Raw genomic sequence first — 26,688 nt, 5'->3', positions numbered from 1 at the left:
AAGGCCACGCCCCCTTAGGTTGGAAAAAAAAAGTTTTGCAGCACCGCGAGGGGGTCACAGTGAGCCCCCTCAGCCCGGTGCATAACCAGTGGGGGGCGTGATCAGCTTGATCGCTCCCCCCACAGACAGGAGACTGCTGTGGCCGCTAGTTAGCAGGTGCCAGCAGTCTCCTAGTGCAGCGTGTGCTGGGCTGCTGTGATGTAAGAGGGGGGGGTTGCAGTGCCGGACCCAGTAGCGACTCCAGGCACGGGGAAGCCGGTCCGTCGCCCGGAGCGCCACTGTATCCGGAGGGCGCAGGAAACGCCCACCCTCCAACCTGGTGGTAGAGGTAATGAGTAAGCTCAGTGGGAGGGAGCGGAGGAGGGACGGGGCGGCGGCTCAATATCCCCCCCATCTCTGCGGCCCTGGTGACAGGTAGTCAGCGTTTGGGTCAGGTAACTGTTGGGGGGGGGTCATAAAAACACAGCTGTGTCAGACTGTTTAAATGCCATTACATGGGCGTGCATGAATTAGCCCTTGTGATCTCCAACGCAGCATGAGAGCCCTCTGCGTGTTAGGAGAGCTGCAGTATTTGCGGCTGGTCAGACCTGTCTCAAGGGCAAAACGGCTGCTCGTTGTGCGTTGATGTTACCGATATTTACGCAGATAAGTGCCGTCGAACGCATATGAGAAGGCAGCAGTGGGCGTCCCTATGCCTGGGTAATCTTTAGAACAATTAGCATATTTTCGCAGCTGCGTTGCATACAAAATCGCAGTTGCGATCGCATTAGCGTCCATCTCTGAATCAGGTCCTTTAATGTTACTGATCTTGGGAAAAATACATTTACCTGGAGCTTTCACTGAACACTGCATAATAAAATAATGTCTCAGAACCATTAATACAAAAGTTCTGTATTGAATACTAGTCTCATTCGCTATACAGCACAGGTTCTCAAACTCGTGAACTGTGTGGGGAACGAGTTTGAGAACCACTGCTATATAATCCTCTACTCCAGTGGTTCTCAAACTCGGTCCTAAGAACCCAACACAATTCACGTTTTGCAGGTCACCCAACAGCAAGGTCGGTGTTACCATTAGGCAACCGCCTAAGGGCGTCGGCCAATGGAGGGCGCCGCTGAGTCTACAAAAAAAAAATTCATGGCAAAACGTATGGCTGAGTGGCATATAATGATTTTGTGGCACAGCTGTGTGGCATATTATGTATTTGCGGTAGTGTTATGAGGTACATTATGATTTTGGCGCTCTGCTGTGTGTAATATTCTATATAGTATATTATGAATTTTTGGACACTGCTGTGTGGCATTTTATTTAACTGGGGAGACTGATGCGTGGCATATTATGAATTGGAGGGAGCAGGGGCAGTTGGTGAAATGTTGCCTAGGGCACTCGGAAACCTTGCACCGGCCCTGCCCAGCAGGTGCACAGGTGTATTCATTACTAACTGACACATTTTAAAAGATCCACAGGTGGAGCTAATATCTCACTTGTGATTCTGTGAGGAGACCTGAAAAACATGCACTGTTTGGGGTCCTGAGTTTGAGAATCTGTGCTCTACTCTTTATATTTTACCTGCTCTTACAGAGTGTATTCACTTAGCCAAGTCTACTCAGTGTCACAACTTTCATAGACCATTATGCAATAACTGAAAAAAATTGTATTTCCAGCATACAAAACATCTGTTTAAACAATTTGCTCTAACATGAATGAAAGTGACCGGACAAACTACATAAAACCAGACCCAGTCTCTGAGAAAGTGTTGATACGATTCTGAAGCAATAAATACCTGAATGGGAAATAATTTATTTTTATTTTGGTGGTAGCAGCATTTTTACATGCTGCTGTGTGATAAACGATACAAGGCAGAGCCATGGGGTAACAAAACATCCACATTCTATACTGTTATGTGGTAACTTTTGTAAGATATTGTAACTTGAATGACCAGTGTGAGTGTTGGGGCTATGCTGCTTTTGTTATTCTGAAGTTTTATGTTGCAAATATCATATTGAGACAAACGGGAATATATCTGCTGGGAAACAGCGGGTTTCTAGTTTATGATCTAATCATGCAATGCAGCAAGACCTAGGTCCAGAGTGTAACTGTGGTGTTTAGGCAGAATGAAATATAATAGTCAAGTAGTAGTTTATAAATTTTTGGCCTGGATGAAAAAATACAAGCTGGTGGCCCTGGCTCTACTATCAGCACTCCATAACTGGAAAGTGTGAGGGGGTGGGATGTATCAGGCATTGAATTTTGGATGCGATACATTCCCGCCACTTATCGCATGCATGGCAGCGTTTATTAAAACTGTATGCATGTACAATAAACCTGCAAAGAACAGATCTTCCGATAAGACCAGTGTCATTTCCAGTGTTAGGACTTTCAGGGTTATCACCCGAGAGTCCTACTGCACATGTGCAATGTCGGCCAGTGCATGCGTTTGCCGCGGGGAGGGCCCAGGGAGGGGATCCCTTTCAGGGAATGGTCCGGAAAGAAGCCCACAGGCATCTATTTGGCAATGCCAATGCCAAAACTTTTTCTAGAGCTTGATACATATAGCAAATGCAGTCAAACTTCCAAAAACGCTAAGGTTTTGGAGGTTTTACTGCATTTTATTGTTAGTACAACCTGGCTTGAGTGAGAAAAAACGTACATACCTGCTTTGCTTAATGTGAGTGTGATTTTATTTAACCAATAAAATATTTTAATAATTCTTATGTAAAAGAGCTACAGTATAAGCAAATGCAGCACAGCTCCTCAATACAGTGACTATTCTAGTGACCACTAATACCATACAGAGAGCATTGTAGGGACTGCTGTATAATACAGAGAGCACCTTTGGGCAATCTTCCCTACCCTCCCGATTTTCGGGTGCCGCTCCCGGCCCCCCGAAAAGGCAGGCAAGCCTCCCGACATTCCCCAAACCCTCCCGACCTCCCTCCAGAATACACTGAAAATCCCCACAGCGGGGGGGCCCTTGACATGATTCGCACTGAATCGTGACATCGTGGCCCTGCCCCCTGCTTCACAGTGCCGAAAATAACGGCAATGTGAAGAATATGCGGGACCACGACGACGCTATCGTGCGGCCCCGACCCGAACCTGGCCCCCAATGTGTCACAGATATTCAGACACGCCCCCCGCTGTTAGCCGACAATCAGCTCCCTCCTGGAAGGAGGGAGCTGATTGTCGGCAAGTATGCCTTTGGGACTGTAATGTAAATAGAAAGCATCTTACCGACTCCATAAAATACAGAGCATCTTAGTGACTGCTATAAAACAACTGGAGGATTTTAGTAACAGTTACAGTATTGGGCCTGATGCAGAGTTGGAAATATATTGGTCACATGTTGCTCACACACTGTATGCATGAAACTATATATGTGCCCTATGCAGAGTTGTGCGTATGTTGTAATGCACCCACCCACTACTTGCATCTACCCTACACAAGGTGCAAGAGTTATTCCTCCAAACAGGCCTATATATTTATTTACGTCCAACTATACATAGCTTGCCCATGTGAGAATGCCCCATTACGCCTCTTTGTTCGTAACTGTAGATACAATTGAAATATGTTGGACTCTGCAGTGCCCGTAAATGCATGAGCAGGTGCAGTGTACAAAATATGCTCTGCAAACAGGTGTATGTTCAGCTCAGCTTCAGCCTCATAGTGTATCTTAATAACTGCTATTTAATACAGTGTTCTAGTGACCGATATACAATACAGGGAGCATCTAAATGACCAATATGCAATACAGAGAGCATCTTTAACACCTTACATACAGTGAACATTTATAGATCAATATATAATACTGAGGGTTTTCTAGTGATTCCTACTTTAAGGGGCCTGGTTCAGAGATGTACACTACGCCGATGTATTCGCAGTTGAGAGATTATCATCCGTCTGCGCATGCGTCTGAGTCGCACTGCACATGCATCAAGGTACATTAAAATAGTCGCTCACAGTGAGTAGTTATTCGCAGTATGATTGACAGTGAGGGAGTGTTTGGAGGTGGTAACGGGGACTGTTGGCTAAAAACGTAGGCATGTCGTGACCATTTCAGGGGCGTGTCACATCCTGCATCTGCGATCCTGTACTCAGTAAACATGGCTCCGGCATCTCAGCTCCTGCGGCCATTCTGCACAACCATAGAGTTAGTCAGAACTACTAACAGCAAACGATCTGCGACCGATGCTGCATCTTTGTACACAGATGTGTAAAGACGCTTGTGGGTGTCTCAATACTGATCCTCACAGCTACGACATTTCGAACAGCAGCTGCATACGTGATCGCAGCTGCAGTGGCAATAGCGTACAACTTTGAGCCAGGCCCCATGAACACTAGTTATAACACAAATGCATACTGGAAATGACTATTCAATAGCAGGCCATTTCTGGGGGCCATTATAAATGGCAGACTCTGAAGGCCTTACAATGCAGACCCCAAAACTCTGATGGTTTTACATTTGGTGGCCTTTCAATGCATCAAGTAGAATATACAGTTCAATAAATTACAGTAGTTAATTGTTTAATATCTGATGACCACTCTGCCCCTGCAATCTCTACTGGTGACAAAATTAGACACCGGATCTCTGAGGACTACTTGCATTGGAAAAGAAGTTTGGCTGTGCTGGAATGCATCATACCTAATAAACAGCTTCCTCTCTTCAGATAGGCAGTTTTAGCCACACAACAATCAGTGTGCTAGCAGCCATCTACTGGGTATACCAGCATATCCGGTTGGTAGGTGCGTAGCAGATGTGAGCAAGGAAGTTAGTCCACACTTCCAGACCAGAGTAGGTTTTATTGAATATAACAGGATACACATAATAGAAAACAAACAGCAGTCAGTACGTTAAAATATCAAACCCTCTTGGGCTAAGTACTTACACCATACAGCACTGTGATGCTCCAATAACACAGTGACAATCTTGTGTACAAGCAGGTCCTTTTATAGAGGCATGTAAACAAGTTTTGAAGTTTGTAAACAAGTACCTGAAGTCTCATTAGTCTGACCTTTAAGTCTGGTGAATATTTGTTCAGACATGTGATGTTTTATAGATGGATTAATCATGCACAATAACAGTTAAGAGACAGCACATAGCGATTAACCATTTAACTACATATCAACAATTATGCAGTCACAGAGTTTATGGCCAATACTAGCGGGCAGAAAGTCAGGTTAATAATACCCCGGGCTGCTTCGATTATCTTTTATAAATTAGCATAATAGAAGTAGCCAAGGGGCATCTATTACTTGTCTCACACTCACAGGTGCCTTGACTTGTATGTAGCTAAAGGTAGCATTACCCAAAACCAGAACTGGCCCAGGGGGCACATGCCCGCTGGCCCAGCCCTCCCCTGAACACAGTACGATGGTCTAGAATGGGACTAATAATATTTAATTTACCAAGATGTTACACATACTAGATGAATGTTATGAAGACAATCTGGGTAATGTCATTTGCAAGCATAGCTCATTTAAATGTGTAGTATTGGCAAATGTTAGCTATGTAAGTCAGGGGCGTATTAAGAGAGGAGGGGCCCTTGTACAATCCCCATCAGGGGCCCTCTCCTCTCTCACCGGCTGCCATCAGCAAACTGACAGCAGCAGTACCCAGGTGCCCGTGTGCACCGCACACCCTGCACCCATTATAAATACGCCCCTGATGTAAGTTATATCTTGCACCTTGGAGCTAAATAAGGTTGAGTGTGATATCACTGGTGGCAGGTTAAGCTTCTGTGCTATGCCAGGTCAACAAAGACAGCTATCATATATGTTGGAATTGAAACAAGAATGGATAGTCACAGTAGGATTGCCACTACCATTGCCTATAGGCGGTACACAATAAATGATTCCCTTTATAAATACTCTTTTGTACTTATTCAAACCCAAAATACTCATAACTCACCAATATCTACTCCAGACTAATTGTAAATTAAAATTGTAAAAGGAAGTCCCCTATGTAGTGCGCCTAGGATTGCTGCCTTGTCTGGTACCTTTGTGGGTAGAAAAAATAATCATTGGAACTCATGACTCAAAATGGCTCAACTATATGGGGGAAATTCAATTAGCCACAAAATATACCCTGCAGCTAATTCATTGCACTGGTTGGGGAATATCTTTTCAATTAATTAGCCTTTTCCCCGCCTTGTAAACTATGGTTTAACACACGGCAACCCATTGATGATTGCCATCAATGAAAAAGAGAGGAATCATCGATGGTATGAAACTATGCAATGTCATACCATCAATAGTTCCTACCATCAAAGTTTCATGCATGCATACTGCAGATTCCCGAATCCCATGCGTTCACCGCATGCGAACAAGCGAGTGCACTAGTGCAGTCAAGCTGCCTTGCCCGTCTATGAATGAGAGAGTGGGTGGGGCTGCTGACTGACAGCTGATGCTATCAAGTCAGAACACATAGCTAGAAGAGGGTGGAAGAGGGAGGCGGCAGCAGGCCCACCCACCCATCCCAACAGCGCTGATGAACTGTTACAACACAACACTAACTGTATGTAATGCTACACACTACCTAGAGGACTCGAAGCTGGCACTGCAATGCAGGGCTATTATTGGTCGCCAGTGTAAAATGAAAACCATTGACTGGAGGCCCATAGCTATTATTGATGGTGAGAAACTATTTGATTCTCCGTCATCGATAGTAAATCAATTGGCCATCGAATGATGACCATTGATGGCTTCTAACCATTAATGGTTGAGGGCAATCCCTACCATTCCATTGATCACCCAAAGAGAAAGCATCTACAACTCAACCTAGCTATGCGTGTGGCTAGGCTAAAACTATAAAAAACAATCAGACATTGACTAACGTGTACTAGACAGTTTAAATTTACTGATTCTTGTTATGGTTTAAACTACATGCACCTTTAGGAAGTAACCCTGTTTTTCAAAAGTTTGAAATGTAAATAATTAGCATATTCAGGGGTTGATTCAGACCCCTTTTGGAGGTGGGCAGGGGGGGTGGCTGGACAAACTGAGGCGTTCTCGAGGAACGCCTTCACTAGTGAGGAACGCCTTCACTTAGTGATGTCAGTAGGTGGACTTCCTGCTCTATTAGAGCAGGAAGTCCACTGGGGCTTGCGATGGACGAGACCCTACCACAAGGGTCTCGTCGCAAGCCCGATGGTCGTGACCATCACCTGGCCGCTCGCAAAAGCTATGGGTGGTCACCCACAGCTTAGCGAGCGGCCAGCTCAAAAAAAAAATGCCGCCCTGATTCAGAACGTGCGCTGTGTAAGAGCGTCCGGCTCTGAATCAGGGCCACTGTACACCTTTATGTTTATATATCTGTAGGTGAGAGAAGAGCACAAAAGATCAGAGGTTCCCAAACTTTTTTTTGAATCACGGCGCTTTTTTTTATGCCAGCCATAGGCAAAAAGTTTCTTAATGTGAAATTCAGCAAGTAAGTTGTGTTTACCTGCACGGCCTGATGGGCCTGTCCAACGCCTGGATGTTTTGAGCAGCTCCACCTCCCGGCGCTCTGCTTGGCTGGAATGTTTAGATGGGGTGTGCCACGTCGCCCCCAAGACCTGTCGCCACACCCTTTTCCCCCTGTGCGTGAGCCTGCGGCATGCGAATGGTATGGTTGTCTGGGCATATTTTCCTTCCCTGCTTACCTGTACATCCTTAGGTTCAGTTATGTGGTGGTGGACTGGATTCCGCTTCTGTCTATCCACATATTTAATGATTGACAGCAGCAGCCACCGTCACTGGTTTTGCCTAGCACACTGACCATATATTAGTAGTATTGGCGTTTGTGTCCTATAGGAATATTTATAACATAGCCCTCCAAGTTCCAGTACTACAATCTCACCCACCTTATGTGATCTACTTCAGGAGTGTGGCACTCCAGCTGCTGTGGAACTACACATCACAGCATGTACTGCTATAGTTTTGCTGTTAGGATGTATTAAAACTGGGCAGGGCATGCTGGGATGTGTAGTTTCACAGCAGCTGGAGTGCTACACATTGCCTACCCCTGATGTAGTTCATCTCAAACTACTTTTCAACACTGTAATGTGCTAATTATTTAATGCATCTATATATAACAACATAAGTACCTCAATTATATAAACATGTATTTGTATCGTTTGTATCCACAAAGCAAATAAATAAATAAATAGACAGACTGGTCGCAGAAGAAACATGCTTACTTTGGGGCAGGGGCGTAACTAGGTATTTGAAGGCCCCCAATGGTGCAAAATTGTATATAACACATGTAAACTTTGACAAGAAAGACAGGCTCCCCTCAGCTCTGGGTCCCATAGCAGCTGCACCCCTTGCACCTATGGTAGTTACGCCCATGCTTTGGGGGTTGGGATTAGTGATCCATACACCACTAGCCCTTATATTATTCGCACAGACTTCTCGGCCTAGTTATATCAATGTGATATGAAGTCATGGGGCGGGCACAGGGCCATGATTACATATGCTAGTGATGCCCATCAAGTTTACCCATTTATAAATGGTAACTGAAGAAAACCAAAATAAAACTACCAGAAAGGAAGTCTCCAATGCAATCTTCCTGTGGGATGAAAACTGACCACATGATTGGCAAACGGCTTAATTCCAGTTTTAATGAACCCATCTGTGCTATTTATTTTACAACTTCTGGTAGCATTTATTGCAGGAAAGGCATTCAATCTATTTATAACACTCTCTTGCTGGGGAATACCATAACCTGACTACTATGACAGTGAAACAGTATCCCATTTAATGGTAAAGTAGCATAACTGTTCCCACGGCTTAGCTGTAACCTACATTTATCTACATTAACCTTCATCTGCAGTTTAGAGCATACCTTGACATTTTATCCAAATCTTTCTGTGGGGAGTTTTTGCCCTGTTCTAATAACTGTGCACAGTTTAGTGTCGTCTGTACACATAGGCTATCTGGTCCATCTATCACATATGTACTGCTAGATTAATTCTGATCCCTGTCAATTAACAACTTGACAAATATTGTTATGTGGACTAGTATCAAATGCTTTTTGCAAAATCCAAACAGAAGTGTTTGCAAACTCCAGTTTACAACGTCTCATAAGTAATGAACAAATGAATGAGGCATTTTTGGATTATACAATATGTTAATTTATCAGGGCCGGATTAACAATGGGGACGGTGGAGCTTCAGCTCCAGGCCACCCCTTGAAAATAGGCCCACAGTATCCCCTGCAGTGCACAGGTAGTGTTAGCAGGTAAAAACAAATGTTTTCCTGTCACCACCGACAGCTTTCTGAAGCCCAGCACATTAACCACTCAGGCACCCTCAGCATCGCCTATTTACTTCCACCCGACACCCCCCACACTCTGCCCACCCCCGGGCCTTCCAAAGCTCTGCCCCCATTCACCTACATTGAGCTGGCAGGAGGAGGTAAGCAGCTGATTCTGCAGCAGGATTTTGCACTAGTTATACAATCACAGGAGATTGTTATCATTGTGATGTCTATCAGCAATTGTGTCCCATCAGGAACTGTAACCTGGAGTTTCATATAGACACTTATTTATCTGTATTGCGAATTACCTCTGTGTCCACACCTTTCAGCAGTGGGAGCCCAATCCATCTCAGAACCTGTTTTAACGGGTGTGATATGTATTACCGCCGGCCGCATGGTACTGTTCAATTCCCGACAGCGGCTGCCTGACAAAGGAGGAAATCCCGATCGTCCTAAAGGTAAATATTTACTAACCTAACCCCCCTAACCCTCCGTAGGGGTGCCTAACCCAAACCCCCCCCCCCTTCCCCGCTGCCTAAATCTAAGTCCCCTGGGGGGGTGCCTAACCCCAACCTCCCTCCGGGGGAGCCTAAACCTAACCCTCCCCCCCCCCACGCTGCTGTCCGCTGCGGCGCCCGGCATCCGCTTGATTGGGATGCTGGGCTCCAGACGTCGGGCAAATGACTGGCGTCTAGATTTAGACGCCTGTCATTCGTCCCTAGTCGGGATAAAGCAGTCTGGAAGCCGCTGGTCGGCATTTAAACCGTCAGCTTCCAGACTACATCCCATTTTAACTACACAAGGTTGAAGTTAGCTTCTTCACTTCAGCCTAATTTTAAACACAGTATTGCTACTGAGGCTTTACCATCCACAGACTTACATATTCTACTATTATTGGCAAGTATACAGTCACTGTCATCTCTACCTCTTTTTAGATCCCATTATGTGGAGCAATCCACTTTTTTTACAGTTTTTTTTTAGTTCATTAATTCAATTATTTATATTCCATACAGAATTATTGCTATTGTATTTGTACATGTATTATTTAGGGGATCGGTATGACATACTGCCGGACTTAAGCCCGGCGGATGTAATACCGACGCCGGAAGACAGGGTAAGTATTTAAGCTATCCCTAACCCTTTTCCCCACTAACCCTCCCTTAGGGGATCTAACCCTAACCTCCCCCCCATGGGTGCCTAAACCTAACCCCCCCCCTCCACGCACCCTCCCGGGGGGGTGCCTAACCCTAAATCCCCCCGGGGGTCCCTAAACCTAACCCCCCCCATTCCTGGGCTAAGTGTATACTTAACCGGCAGAGAGGACGATCAGTCTGGCGTCCTCGGCGTTGGGATTAACATAGGCATCGGGATAGCCCTGTCGGGATTGAGACCGGCGGCAACCACATCCCTTTTTTTAGCTCTAGTAAAACTAGTCATTTAATTCTAAATTTTATACCTAAATTCCGGGTCTGACCTGGAGACTGGAACAGGGTTCCAAACCGGATCAGACCCGGATATTCCAGAGTCTGCGCCGTTCACACCAGATCCGGGTCTGCAATAACCCGGCTCTTCCGGAATGGAAGTGGACGCTTGGAGATGACGTCATCTCCAACCACCACGGAAGCCGGCCAATCGGCCGGCATGCGGCGCGCTCCAGGTCATCGTGACCCGGGTTGCATCCTGTACACAGCAGAGTTTCACGGGTCATTCCCATGTTAAACCCTGCAATTTACCTGGGTTGGATTGCCACGGGGTATAAGCGTCCTTATTTGTTTTATTGTTTGTTGGGAGAGGAGTGGCATTCCTTTCACTCAGGTTGGCAGCTGAGATCCTATAGAGCTTTTAGTGTGTTTGGGCTCATTAACAGTATGGCACCAGAAGAGAATTTTCCTATTCTCCCCATGTCTGAAGCTCTGCTCCCAGATTGTTCTAAGGAGCTCATTCAGACAGCTCGCTAGATGCGTACGCTCGCTCCCGGCGTATGCAAATTCGGCTAAGTGACGGCATGGCAGGCGATCGCATGGCAAGGCATAAGCACGCTCACTATGTCTTGGCGTGTGATCGCTTTATGTATGTAGACGTCCACTTGCGCACATCATCTTCAGGAAGTGTATGCAGCCATCGGTACATCGGGTACCATCGAAAGTGAACGTAGCGCTTGAGGTTGACTATACCCTACTGCAAGCACTTCAGTATAAATTTCAACCAGGTGACGTGTACTATGACACCCCATCTTAATTATGCATGCTTCTGTAACGGCGTTAAGACTCTCAGGCATGCCTGCGTTCGCACCTCCACTCCCCCATTTCTAGTGGCCTGCCCGTTACCACCCACAAACGGCCTCCCCTGTCACTCATTAAGCTGGGCTGTCTATGCTCAGCGAGCGAACGCTTCCTGATCTTTCACACTGGTTTGCACACGCGCACTTCAATGCGTACGCAGAATGCGAAAATCGGCCAGCTACAAGCGAACGCTTCTTAGCGACCGGCTCTAAATCGAGCCCTAAGCTCAAACCCTGGGTCTCCCGAAGCTCCACCCTTGGGTCATCTGAAGCACAAATTGGATCCCACTGCAAGTTCAGCCCTGGAAAGAGATTCCAGTTGTCCAATGCTGGGTACACACCTTGCTGACTTGTCCATCGACCCATGGATCTGCCGACTGAGCGGCCGATTGGTAAGCTATACACACTTACCAATCATCCGCCCAATAGGTCTGGGCTGACATCACAACTGGGTGGGTATTTAAATTTGCCCTCCCAGTTGAGATGTCAGTGTCAGCGGTTCTTGCAGCCAGTGTACAGGCGATCGGCAGGTCATACATACAGCCAGATGCACCAATATATCCGCAAGATATATCAGCATCATCTGTACTGCTCGGCCGACCAGCAGGGCCAGCTCCAGGGGTGTTCGACCAGTGTGGTCGAACAGGGACGCCACCCATAGAGGGCGCACCCCTCCCCAACATCCCGATCTCAGCAGGACAGTACTGTCCCGCTGAAGTGGCCCGCAGGTGGTCAAATCAGGAGGTTGGGGACCGCAGCAGCTGTGCGGCGGTGCCAAACCCCAGAGTCTGAATGGATGCTGTGCGCATGTGTGCGGCATCCATTCAGTGACGGGAGAGGGCTGGGGGAAGCCTAGCTAGTGAGGCTCCCCCCAGCCTGATGTTATTTGGAGGTGTGCCATGTGGGCACGCCTCCAAATAACGTCATGTAGGGGGCATGGCCTATGGTAATTAGGTCACGCCCCCATATTTTTGGGTCGCACTGTAGAGAGCCGGCACAGGGTGCTCCGACCCCTGGAGCCAGCCCTGCCGACCAGATATGTCTGTGAGGGATGTCGTTCACAGACATACCGTCTGTGTAATATGTTCATTGGCTGAACAAACAACATATTGCATAGTGTCTAACCAGCATAAGACAAAGGCACCAGCAATGGGCTTGATAGTAGATTAGACTGTTACTCATGCCAGTTCCTATTTAACTAGTATTGTAGCGGTACACTTTTTATTTTAAACTTTATTTATATATGTTTATAAACAAGGAAAACTGACAGCCCAACCCGGCTCACACATGAACATCTAAAAAGCTGTAAATTACCTCTTACCACCCTGGTCCAATATTGCCAAAGCAGCAATATTTCTTAGCAACAGCTAAGAAGGCAATTTAATATTTTACTGCAGTGGCTATGGATGTAGGATGAACACTTATGAAAATATGCCAATAATCAGGGAACAAGGGCCCTCATTCAGAGCCGTTCGCTATTTGCGGTCGTTCGTTTAAAAACAAGGGGTGGCTATTCAAATGATCCGTACGCACATTGTAGTCTGTTCACACCTCTAAGTCTGAACGAGCGAGCAAAACATACGCTCGTTTATTTGTTAAAAACGCCCCCTGGCCGCTCGCATCCTACGTCATGTCCGCTATTTATTAGATTAATCGAGTACATCGACCAGCGTATGAACTGCTCGCTATTCTTGTGGTTGGTGTTTGCTACCACAAATTTGCGAGCAGTTCTGGCTATAAAATAACCCAGTGACGTGAACAATGACGCTGCTGTTTTAAATATACACACCCATAAAACGCCCGTTTTGACCTTTAAGCACGCCTGCGTTCGGATCTCCACTCCCCGTTTTCAAGCACCTTCCCCTGTTACCACCCACATACGCCTCATTCTGTCATTCAAAATAGCAGGCACTCGCTATATTGCGTACCAACGATTTTTGGCCGCACTGACTGGTTCGCGCATGCGTACTAAAAACCGTACGCATGCGCAGATGTGCAAACATCGCTCAGAACGAGCGTACTGCCGCTAACGAGCGGCTCTGAATGAGGGCCAATGCTAGCAATCTAGGAAAGGCAGACAATACAGTTTACACCTTTTCACAAAAAAAAACTTTTTTCTTGTTATAGGTCCATGGTGGTGCCAGCTATGCTCTCTATAGAGATTGCCACACTCACAGCACAGGCCTCATAACCCATGCAGACCCTCACCACACTGATCACGTCCCCATATCACTAGTCAAACGGCCACAGCAGCACACAATAGCACCTTCATAAATTTCAGCTCCAGGCCCATGTAGACATTAATCTGGCACTTCTTATATTTGAGTTAAAAGTCAATGCAAAGAAGCATGCTTCTATCAAGCAAGATTAAATGTGTGATGGACAAAATTGGAATGTGGTTAATATCCAGACCGTAGGGATTCCGACGCTCAGAATGCTGGCGCCGGAATTCCGACACCTGTCAGAATCCTGGCGACAGCAACCCAAAGGTAAGTAGCGGGCTTAGGCACCAGGGGGAGGGTTAGGCACTAAGGAGGGTTAGGGTCAAGCATCGGTGAGGGAGGGTTAGGGTAGGAAGAGGGTTAGGCGACCAACAAGTGACAGTATTCTAACCCTGCCAGGATGTTGGCATAGGGATTCTGACCTCCAGGATCCCAAACGCCACCACCTCGTAACCATCCCAACAAAAATAACAGCTATAATTTATGAAATAACTAGCGACCTGCACTGGTTTTGTACGGGAGCAAGTTCATCTCGCCAAAGCCCCCTGCATCTCATAACAATTCACGCTATGTCACCACAGCCCCTTGCATCTCACCAGTATCACCACAACCCCCACTGCTGATGCTCTGCAGCTGGCTGAGGCCCTGCCACTGAGATGTGCTGGGAAGGGTAGGATCATGGATGAGAGATTTATATTGCAGCTACTGTAAGCATTATTAGCAGCATGTTCCCGGGGCTAGGGCACCTGTTCATATTTCCGCAGCATCTATGCACACCCCACCCCGGCTGCCGAACATGGTGATGAGCAATGTCCTCTTTGCACCATGTACCCTGTATTTCCAGGGTTTCCTGTTGGGCTTCCTCATCATGGTGCCCCTGTCCAAGAACAGTGCTGACTGAGGGCATGTGGCTGAGCGGGAACATCACGCTGGAGAGGGAGCACTTCATGGTGGAGTGGTAGCCGGAGTCCGTCTTCAGGATAAGCATAGGGATGGACATCGGATTCCAATGGTTACTAACCATTGAGGGTTTTGTTCCGATGGTTTTTACCATTTGATGGTGGCGGTACGATGTTTGCCACCATCGAATGGAAATCATTCGATGGTCCGATGTCCTGTTAGCTTGGTACCTGTGTCTGTATCAGGGCATCTTTATGGGTTCGTTGGAGGCTGTCTCTCACTCTGTCTGCCTCAGACGTGACCCTGCTCAGTCCGACTCCCTTACCACTCTCGGCTGCTGCTAAGCAACAGCGCACATTGCCATCTCTGATTGGCTTTCACCAGAGTGCAGCCCTCAGCCCTGCAGCAGTAGTCAGTCACTGACACAGCACAATAGTTTTTCCTGTGACTTGCTTCATTCCAAGCTTTGGTTTCAGATGCTCTCATGCTGTTTCTGCACCCTAGCCATCTCCTATACAGCAGCGTGGTGCAATTGTTTTCTGTCACTTGCTTCACTAAAATCACTGCTCGGCTCCCTTTTGTCACAGGTGAATGGTTCATACATCTAAACCTTCCTAGAACAATGCTGTATAGAATAGTGAAAACCCCATCAAAATCCATCCAGTGGTTCAAGAACAGACAGACCCCCCTAAACTGGGGACTTTATTTTATATATAGAGAGATTTTTCTTGTACAGCCACAGTCAAACGAAACACATTAAAGCAAATAAACAGCTTATGTAATTATATCTGAATACTAGCTCTTAGAATCCCTTCAAGTACTTTATCTGCAACAGATGTCAGCCACACTAGTCTATTCTATGGCTGTAATTTAGTTCCCATATTAAATATTGGTACATTTGTGCTTCGGTAGCCCTGTGTATATTCCCGAACTTTATCAACCTGTTATTGATGATTTCTTCTCAGATTAGAATAGGCTTTTACAATTTATAACTCAACATATTACATATTAATGGCAAAGGATTCTAATTTTTAAATGTGCTAGTAGCAGACTTTTGTTATGGTTTTCCAAACGCGCCTTTCTAGGTACATAAACCTGCTGATAGTAATATTACTATTGTTTATACAGTATGCGTACTAAATATCTTTTTAAATGCACAAAAGCACATGTGCATATTCCTAGAATTATACTAAGGGCACTGTATGGGCTCTGATAATAAGAGTTATCTACTCAGTGCAGGATATAGAACGGAAGGGAGCAATAAAAAATAGGTCCTTCAGGGCAGGGAAGTGGCAGAGCCAGAAACTAAACTAAGAGATATTGGAGACATAGAAAATTGAATATGCAAACAAACCCTTCTATTTTCTATAGGTAGTGCTTAACAAGGTCCTCCCCCAAGATTGCAGAATGGCGAGGTTCCCAGACATGGGACAGTCACCGCTCTCCAGCTACAGACCGTGACATTTCAAAATGTCCCAGTATTGCTGCCTGGAGAAATAAAGATCACAGAGTTTGGTTCTTCTCTTCCCACATTATCATCATTGTGACTTCAGACTTTTTTCCAATAGCTTTCACTCAACAATTTATCTACAAAAGTCTTATTCTGCATTTAGACCAGAGATTATACTGCACAACAATGAAAATGTTTCCGATGTGAAAATAGTTACTTCTAATTGATTTCAGTATGTAAAGAATGAATAGGACATTTAAAACTCTCAGTTAGCTCAGAGTTGTGAGATATAGCCCATTTATGACGATGTAGGGGTATTCCTAGTGAAGTGGGCAGAATGGAGAGAATCTTACCAGCAATCTGCGTTCTGCGCAGAGGGGGCGGGGCCTAATGATCCATTTAAATGAATCAGTTATTTGTCCCCTCCCTTATTCAAATATAAGTGAGTCACAGGATTACCCACACAAGATAACTGTGGTGCACTGAGTGACAAGCATAGTGAGCGATTCCTCCAAGACATTTCAGCAATGGAACAAAGATATCAGGGAAGGTGAATCACTACTGTTGGATAGTGACAAGAGATGCCCCAGAAGAGGAGTACAAGCGACAAGCAAAGAGAAAGCACCCCCATGAATAGGCCACTATATTAGATAGTACTTTCGTATGCTGTATGTTTGTTTTGTATGCTGTATGTTTGTTTCGTTTTGTGTTCTTATTTGTGATTTATTGAATTCAAACAACTGTTATTTATTTTCTATCAAGAAAATATCAGATTATTTTAAAATAGCTTTTCACTATGACTATATAACTAATGTGCATACAGTATAGTGCAAGTAGTGTAGCTCAAAAATTAGAGCTAGTAAAAACATTCTGAAATAATTTTAGTTTTTCTTGACCTCAAATTAGTAATTATGACTATTCTTAGAAAGGAAACAAATTAAAAGTATTAATTTGTTGTACAGTTATCAACTGTATGCCTCAACAAGTCAAGTTTTAAATATTCCTGTCATTATGATCTTTAATTTACAAAGCGCTGTCATATTACGCAGCAATGTAGATCAGTGGTTCTCAAACTAAACCTTGGATTTTTCTTAACAAGTCATGTTTTCTGGATTTCTTTCTGTGGGAACAGGTGGGATAATTACTGACCCAGCAGATTAAGTCACCTGTGCATGATGAAAGAATTCCACAAAACATGACCTGTTGGTGGTACTCGAGGACTGGAGTTGAGAACTGTGATGCAGACAATCATAATTTAAAAAAATTATGTACAAAAATGAAGGTAAAAAATGTGTGTGTGTGGAAGTTACACTAGTGATGGAGGTATAGCAATTGTGTCAATTGGTGGGAGATACATATTCATAGATACAGGCACTTTGCTAGATCTTGGTAGTTGGTGATACGAGTTGATGCAAAGTTGATTGTACGTCTGTTGGTGCAGCATATCTGGCATGTATTCACACTGCACATGCTAAGGAACTGTACGCACACAAGTATGCATTTCAATTGCATCTACACTTGGTACTGAAGAGAAGGAACTGGATTAACAGGGCTTTCTCATATAGGCAAAGTTCAGTGAGGGTATGTTGACAGAACCATGCTATGCAGAGTTGGACATCAGCTCTAGATTACCATGTTACATATTTTCATATGTGCCACATGGTGTCTTTTTCAGGGGATGTATGAGAGGCCCATATGGGGAAGTGGTATCAGCGCACATGTGCGCCTATACCACTTCTCAACCATGTATGCGCCCCTGTCATTATCAGCACTGCTATCTACAAGATAGCCGCTATGATGTGCTGGGCAAAGTATGAACAGTCAGTGGCACTGACTATTCCAACAGCTGCAGCTATGGATTTCGACAGCTATCGATTTCAACAGCTGCAACTGTCGTTTACTCTATCACCACAGCAGGGACAGCACTGTCCCTGCTCCGGCGGTTGCCGGGTCCAGGCTGCAAGCGAAATCTCGCCCATGTCCAGTGGAGCCAGCAAGGAAGGGAGACACAGCGCATCAGCACTAGGCTGATGCACAGTGGGCTGTCGGGGATCGCAGGATGGGGGAGTTTTCCGGCAGATGTGCTGGAAGAGTTATAGCGTTGCGATCAGTACATCTCCCCCTCAGTCTGAAATGTATATATACTAAGCCTTGGAGAGAACTAAAGTACCAACCAATCAGTTTCTATCATTTTTCAAACAAAGGGCACGATTCTATTCAACGCGATGTAAATAGCGCCGGGAGATAGCTCCCGGAGCTATTCAATTCATCGCGTTGTTAGGTCGGGGAAGGCTGGTTCTCGCGCCTTTAAACAGGGTGTTTAGGCGCGATAACGGGCATTCCCCGACCTAACTTCCCGGCGCGAGGCTGTTTTCCAGGCGCGAAGGGCAGAAAACAGCCTCGCGCCGGGACTTTTGTCGGATTTCTTCTCTCATCCCCGGAGGGATGAGAGAAGAAATCATTAGTCGGACTTGGCAGCGCGGTGTATTGAATAGCTTCGGGAGCTCACTCCCGGCGCTATTTACATCGCGTTGAATAGAATCGTGCCCATAGCCTGTAAACTAACAGTTTGGAGCTGATTGTTTGGTACTTTATCTCTTTCCAAGGCTTAGTACATCTACCCCTTTGTCATATTACATTTATGATATATTAGATTGTATACAAACAAATATGGTACATAGGAATTCAACCTATGTATCAATAAACTATATTGTACATTAAGGGGTCTATTCATAAAGAAAAGGAAGTGGCTCACGATCACTATATATTGCATCACATCGAAGCGATATATAGTGGTGTTTAGTAGCCATTCATGTACACTTACCTGTCCAGCATCTTCGGGCGCTGTTCGGCCGCTCCGCGATCCCTGTAAGCAGTAAGATTACAGACATCGGGAGCCCGCGCTGGCGTCCGAGAGCAGGCGGAGCCAGCACCCGTGACGGACAGACAGCAGGGAAGTATGCTATTTACCTGCTCTGTTCGGCTTGCGGTACAGACTATGCCATCCTCAGATGGCGAATCTGTACCGTAGCAGATGAATGGAAAGCTGAGCTTTCCGTTCCTTTATGAATTGCACTCACCATACAAAAGTATGGTGAAGTGATTCATACAGGAAGTGGGGGTGCCACTTGAAAAGGAATACCCTTCTCAATGTTAACCCCCTCTAGGAATCGCCGAAAGCAGTGAAAAGCCATTTTCAGCTAAACAGGACTTTTCACTGCTTTATTAATAGACCCCTATATGCAGTTTCAATGGGACAGTTGTGCTGCAGATTTTTTTTAGGAAATAATGAATGGCCTCTCTCCCTGTGACTTGGCTTTATCATATATGTACAAGTGACAAAAAGAAAATGTAATTAGATTTCCTGATCTGTTTTTTTCTCACACATACTCTTGGCTTTATAAATTAATCACATATTTCCAATTAGAAGCAAATGTACTTTCCCTGGAAGAAATGTCTCATTAGGGTTTGGCGAGACAGAATAGGATTGGGCTGAATATTTCAAGGTTACCTTGATTAGACAGAACAGAAAATTACTCCCGCGATCGGTTTTACCCATACAGTACATGATCCAGTTGCCTGGTAATATTAATGCCATATATGTATACAAAATAGAAAGACTTTTGCTATCGGCAGAGCTGTATCTACAATATGGGTAAAACGGAGAGTGGGTATACTTCTTTCTCTATTTCAAAATTTTTCTCAGTGCTATAATGGCTGTTTCCAATCAAGGCTATAAAAGGCCTAGCTGGGGGTGGCTCACAAGCTAGCCCTAGTCTAGATGTTAACCTCTATACCCGAGAGGTGAGTGCATTTACCTGCAATGTAATGGCGTGTTGGGCATATATGCTAGAGTAGGAACTTGCAGAGAATTGGGGTTCCCTTGACGACGGGCTGCAAGTTTAATGTTTTGATACACACAGATTTGCAGTATATTATTAGCACCGATAGAAGTCTTTCTATTTTGTATACATATATGGCATTAATATTGCCACACAGCTGGTACCATGTACAATATGGGTAAAACCGAGTGCAGGCATATTTTTTTTGTATCAAAATTTTGCCTAGTGCTATCATGGCTGCTTCCAATCTAGGCTATCAAAAAAGGCCTAGTTGGGTGTGGTCCAAGAGACAGTCCTTGTTACCCTCTCTACCTGTGGTGAGTGCATTTAATGGCAATTTAATAGTGTGTTGGCCATTTATGGTAGTGTAGGACTTGCAGAGAACTGGGGTCCCTTGACAACAGGCTGCAAGCTTAAATATGATTAATATATGAACCAAAGCCCCTTGCTTTTATTTGCTAGATACACCTTTTGCTGGTTCTTCCGTATTGTATATAAATATATATTGTTAGTGTCTATCTGTCCTGAAAAAAAATCAGTCTTATAGTGTAAATCAGAAGTTTTTCCCTTTTGTAATATTACCTTTTTTTGCTAATCACCTCTAATGTTTTCTTTCTTTCAAGGTGTTGGGTGCAGAGAACTGTGAGCTGTCCTGTTATTTGTTTTGAAGGATAACACCTTATGTCCTCCACATAAATTCTAGATCTGGAACACCGCTGCCATAAATGGGAGAACAGGGTGCTGAAGCAGACATGGATCTCACCTGGCAGGAGATCTTGTCTATCACTGAACTACAGGTTTGTGGAATTCTGTTTGCAGTATTCACTATGTGCAAATCTCTCCTGCCTCATGTCTTTTGTACAATTTCCACATCTTCTATTAACACTTTTTCGGACGAGTGGTAATTAGTGATTCTCCATATTAGTTTGCTTCAATTAGGGGCCTATTCATTATTAGGCGCCATCTAGTATTCAGCAAACTCAGAAAACTGGTTCCTGCAAGCAAACTCCAAAAACTTTCAATCTTCAGATGGCGTTGGCTCCAAGAGTCCCACTCCATTCTATGGGAAAGAGGTCTGGGGTTGTGAAGAGAAATCAGAGTGGATCCATCTACCCCTGCCATAGTGTGTGCCCTGCGACCAAGCGCACGTGCAGTTGGCCAGATCGGCAAAGATCACTGCTATTTCTGTAGCAATGTTGGGGATCGCGGGGACAGATGCTTTTCGGAGCAGCTTTCCCCACACCAGGATACTTAGTTATCAGGGGTCACCCAGCCCGTGATAAATAGGCACCTTAGTAAGCCACACATCACTGCTTTATAATAACCACACATAGCTGTAATTTATGACTTGAACTTTCTCTCGCCTTTAAAGGGACACAATTGGCAAAATTTTAGAATTTAAATTTGTTTAAATATAACTTTAGAAGCAGGGAGCTAATACGCATTTAGTATTATCATTTGTTAACTTCTAGTACCACATTTACTGTTTGACATAAAGGCAGCTTATACCGCTTTTATAACTAAATTCAGGTTGGAACAGGGTTCCAAACCGATCAGCCGGAATTTAGCCGGCGCCGACCACACCGGAGCCAGGTCTACAGTGACCCGGCTCTTCCGGAGTAGAAGTGGACGCTTGGAGATGACGTAATCTCCAAGCGCCACTGGAGCCGGCCAATCGGCAGGCATGCGGCACGCTCCAGGTCATCGTGACCCTGATCGCGCCGTTTACACTGCAGGGTTTCACTGGTCATTCTGCAAGTTACTTGGGTTGGATTGCTGGGTCACTCCACCCGGGAATCCAACCCTCTCCTTTTACACCAAGGAGCTACCCGAGTTAACCCTGCAATAACCCAGGTTTTAGCTCTGGTGTAAAAGGGCTATCACACTTTTTACTGCAAATATGCATCTTTTTCCCCTGGCGACTAGACATTTTACACTTGCGGATCCCTGCACCAGGGGTTGAAGTGTAGATGTAGCCAAGTACAGTAAGTGTTGTGTAAAATGCATCCAAAGATGGTTCCCCAAGAAGCACAAATGTGCCTCTTTGGAGGGGTGACTTGTGGGTACTTGACCCTTTATGCAAGTTGTGAAGAGATTACTAATGAATCAGATGTGGCCATCATCATGATAAAGTGCAACGGAATATGCTTGCACCATATGATTAACTCAATAAATCTAACACCCAATTATGCATATATAGTATGTCTGCAATATAATAGCAAGATTACAGTAGACTGAACACATTTTATTTAACAAAAAAAATGTGGCTCCTACTGTTTGGGAAGGGTGATGTGTGTATTAGTGTGGACTTATTATTTTGTGCAACTTGGGTATTCATTATCTACACTTTCTGGCCATTTACTGTAATGTGTATGAATTGTGTATTATTTCTGTATCTTTTGTACACCTACTGTCGTATTCCTGGGGCAACTGCTCCTGTTATGTACAGAGGGAAGGAAGCACATGTTATTTATGCCACGTTGGTTGCATCTCACGTCGCCTCTTTCTCAGGTACATGTTACATTTGCGCTTAGGCACAAATAGCATCCAACTTTGAATAAGCGTCTCCAGCCTAATTAGTCTAGAGAATGGCTACATTAATGAGTATGTCATTTGTGAATGCATATTTCTATGGACAGGGCATGGATCAGCAGATCTAGAAGTTTCTGTGGGGGTTGCAAAATTTTGCACCTAACGAGAGTAGTGCTCCTAGCTTAATATGAGCTGGGCAAGGCCATCCACCATGAATTACACTTCCATACAAAAGAAGAATTGTTGGGGACCTTTGTTTTCCTATATTTTAAAGCATAATTTTTTAGGATAATGTCCATTTAAAACCAGAAAGGAACTTATGCTGCATACACACGTAAAGATTTTCTGTCCAACCATCCAACTAGTTGATTGGTTGGAATTAAAATCTGGTCACGTATGGGAGTAAATGATGATCAGCAATTTGCTCCTAAATGCCAGAAAACAGATGAAAATGGTCATCAGACAAGTTTGTTAAATGTTTGATCTAAACAATTTGTTCAAACAGTTTTTGTCCATTTTCCGGCGTTTGGGAGCAAATTGCTGATTGTCATTTGCTTTCATACCTTACCAGATTTTCATTCCAACCAATCAACTAGTTGGATGGTTGGACAGAAAAATGCATTTTCTATTCTCTCACTTAAGCACATTTGTCCAGCTTTGTTTTTGTACTTCAAAATATCATGTAATGGTGCATACACACTAGATGATAAAAGTGAACGATATTGTCCAATGATATATCATTCATATCGTCCAGAGTGAATGCACCAAACAACCAAAGATGCTCGCTCCCACAGATTGTTAATGTTGTTTGCTGTCGTGCAAACATGCAGGCCAATCTGACGATATTGTCAGACAGTGCCTGTTCATGGATGTGGCAGGATGACGTCACTGAATGATATCGTTCAGTGTGTACACCCAATATCGTTTATCCTGCACTACGGAAAGTTCCAGGGCAATCTTTCACCAACATCGCTCATACAGCACATCGTCTAGTGTGTGTATAAGCCTTAACACATTGTCAAAATATTATGCAGCAGTCCTCTCTCCGGGAAAAAAAAGCTGCAGATGTTCACAAAATACTGATCCACATGACTCAATGGGGGGGAGTCAGGAAGTGAAAGGGGACCAAATCTCTTGGTTCGAACTACTCAGGTCCATTTTGCAGGACTGGTTATTACCAAGAGACAACAAATTCAGCATTGAATGAAAGCCTGTCACTTTTAACCTTGTTTTGTGTTTCTCAGGGACTGGATATGCAGTCAGATTGCACATATGAGGCCGATTATGGATGTTATACATCAATGCTGCCCTATCCCGGATGCAGTTGTGCCAATCTCACAAGAGATGGCATGGTACCAACTACAAGCAATACAGCAAGTTATGATAGACCTTACATGGACACAATATCTTCTCAATCTCCGCATCCACTGACCCTACCCTTTGCTTCTGGATATGGCCCAACCTCGTACACAGGAATGCTGATCTCATCGAGTATCACCCACATGGGGCCAATTAACCATTATCCCTCAAAGCTTATTGCTATGAATGGGATGAGTGCACCTATAGACCAGATAATTACGCTGGATGCTAACCAAAGCAGTGGCCATCCGCAGTGCCGACCCAGTAACAGCCAAGATGATTTTGAATCAGATTCTGGTTTGTCTTTGAACTGTAGTGATGGAGAATCGATGGAAATAGAGAATTTAGACACTCATCGGTTGCAGTCTGAATATATACAATTAATTCCACCACGTGGCTACCAACATGCTTTGCCATCAGATAACAGAAAGCCTATTGGGGAACACAACATCCATGAAACCCAAACATATATGGCATCCCTGTCTCAAGAACTGGTCTGCAGTAGGGATGAGCGAAGGGCAGCCTCCATGCGTATCCCTTTTCCCACAGACAGAATTGTTAATCTGCCTGTGGAAGATTTTAATGAACTTCTGTCTTGCTACACATTAACAGAACCACAGATGGCTTTGGTCAGAGACATACGCAGACGTGGCAAAAATAAAGTAGCTGCTCAGAATTGTCGGAAACGCAAGATGGAGAACATAGCCGTCTTGGAAAGGGAAATAGGGCAGCTCAGGTCAGAGTGTGAAGGATTACGTAGGGAGCGAGAGGAGGTGGAAAGAATAATGGGAGATCTGAATAACAACTTGAAAGTGCTTCAACAAGAGGTTTGTACTATTTTAAGAAATCAGGGCAGTCGCCTTGAACCAGAAGACCTGTTGCGCAAACTGACACTAGATGGTAATCTTTCCTTCACTGCCAATTAGATTTGAATTTCAAATGTTTACTCAACGTCTCATTCATTGTACCACAGGGATGGATGCTAACAAGCAATCTACTTTCATTCCCATAAACACCTGTCTGCAGAGAACACTGGCCTAAAGGCACAATAACCTGATTTTTATTTACTGTGTATTTGTTTAATGCAGATAGATTAGTTACTTTGCAAAAATTATGCACACAAAGGTCTGCCATTGTTCCATCATACACTCTTCTTCACACAAAGGTCTCAATTATAAATATTCATTTTATGAAACTGTTTAGGGCTGCAACCTAACAAGAGGTGCTGGTTCTGATACTGCACCCTCAATTGTATGTCGCTAGTAGGATTGTACACAGCTCTGATATGATGACAAAGCAGGAACAAATATCCAAGAATAGAGCAAAACACAAATGTGTATGGGAACAGTGATGATAGACCTCTCATAGAAGGAAGCTTGTTGGCTTAATATAGTTAACATAAACAGCAAAGGTCCTCTAACAATTAACTACCACAACCTAAGCATTTTAAATATTGTACCAATTAAATTCTATAGTGATGTGGATTGTAAAACTAGTCTCCCACTTAAATTTCAGCATAAATTTACAGACCTGACCACGTTTTGAGAAACTACAAGTTCCAGCATGCTCTATCAGCAGATCGGTGGGAGAATAAGCTGGGACTTCTAGTTTCACAACATCAAAGTTATAAACTGTGCATTTGGATCAATGTACATTATTCAACAAGCTGCTCATAGGCCTTTTAGTACTTTGTTCTTGATCTTCACACTTCCTATTGCAATTACCTGGGATGACTGCATTGATGAGTATAAAAAAAAAAAATCAGTAAGAAATTCAGCACAAGTGGATGCTAAATCAGAAAAACAAATGGGCTATATATAAATTCATAATATAATTGTCTAATGTAAAAATAACCCTAGTATGTGTGTGGTATGGAATAGATTGTAAGCTCCATTGGGGCAGGGACTGATGTGAATGTGCAAATATTCTCTGTAAAGGGTTGCAGAATGTGTGCGCTATAAAAAGTATTGATAATAATGTCACATGATATTTCCAATATACCACAGCACGTTCACACATTTTTTTAATTACTTTGATTACAACCTTAATTCAAGATTTTATCCACATGCAAATTAATCAACCTTAGGCACTATATAATCCAGAGGTGCCATAACTGCAACCCAGCTCCATGCAGCCCTCTGACTGGACTGCAATTTGGAGTCTTAAATCTGCTACTACAGTTTCTCAAACTTGGTCCTCGGGACCCCACGCAGTGCATGTTTTCCAGGTCTCCTCACAGAATCACAAGTTATATAATTACCTCCACCTTTTGAATCTTTTCAAATGTCAGCTAGTAATGAGTACACCTGTGCAACTGCTGGGTGACCTGGAAAATGTAACCTGTGTGGGGTCCTGAGGACCGAGTTTGAGAACTACTGCTTTACTACACCCCATGCTTGAGCTGAGTGGAAGCAGCATCCTGCCCCTAGGCCAGTGGTTCTCAAACTCGGTCCTCAGGACCCCATAGTTCACATTTTCCAGGTCACCGAGCAGGTACACAGGTGCAGTCATTACTCACTGACACATTTTAAAAGCTCCACAGGTGGAGCTAATTATTTCACTTGTGATTCTGTGAGACCTGGAAAACATGCACTGTTTGGGGTGCTGAGGACAGAGAGCCTGATTCAGAGCCGAACGCTCTGACCAGAGCGCTCGCTCTGAATCAGGGCCCTCCTTCCTCAACTTGGAACGGCCTCATGGACGCTCGCATAGCTGTGGGTGACCACCCACAGCTATAGCGAGCGTCTATGATGATGGCTTGCGACGGCTTGCGACGGAGACCCTGCGGTAGGGTCTCGCTGCCGCAAGCCCTGGAGTGATTTTGGCTCTATCAGAGCCCAAATTACTCCCACTGACATCACTACT

At 44.5% G+C, this 26,688-nt stretch overlaps 1 protein-coding gene across 2 annotated transcripts; it reads left to right on the top strand.

Annotated features, from left to right (window-relative positions):
* The first annotated feature begins 8,692 nt into the window (after window positions 1-8,692).
* Window positions 8,693-24,827, top strand: NFE2 (nuclear factor, erythroid 2). Of its 2 annotated transcripts, none has more exons than XM_088469295.1 (3): window positions 8,693-8,742; window positions 20,556-20,729; window positions 23,709-24,827. In XM_088469295.1, the coding sequence occupies exons 2-3, from the start codon at window positions 20,658-20,660 to the stop codon at window positions 24,747-24,749; spliced, it is 1,113 nt and encodes a 370-aa protein (XP_088325421.1). In that variant the 5' UTR covers window positions 8,693-8,742; window positions 20,556-20,657; the 3' UTR covers window positions 24,750-24,827. The 2 variants fall into 2 exon arrangements, with proteins under 2 accessions (XP_088325421.1, XP_088325420.1); XM_088469294.1 differs by lacking the exon at window positions 8,693-8,742 and adding an exon at window positions 19,873-19,894.
* Window positions 24,828-26,688: the final 1,861 nt, after the last annotated feature.

Source organism: Taudactylus pleione, unplaced genomic scaffold (genome assembly GCF_031769625.1).
Source record: "Taudactylus pleione unplaced genomic scaffold, aTauple2 ptg000089l, whole genome shotgun sequence".
NCBI lineage: Eukaryota > Metazoa > Chordata > Amphibia > Anura > Myobatrachidae > Taudactylus > Taudactylus pleione.
The sequence above is the reverse complement of the archived record's forward strand: the minus strand, read 5'-3'. Positions and strand labels throughout refer to the sequence as shown.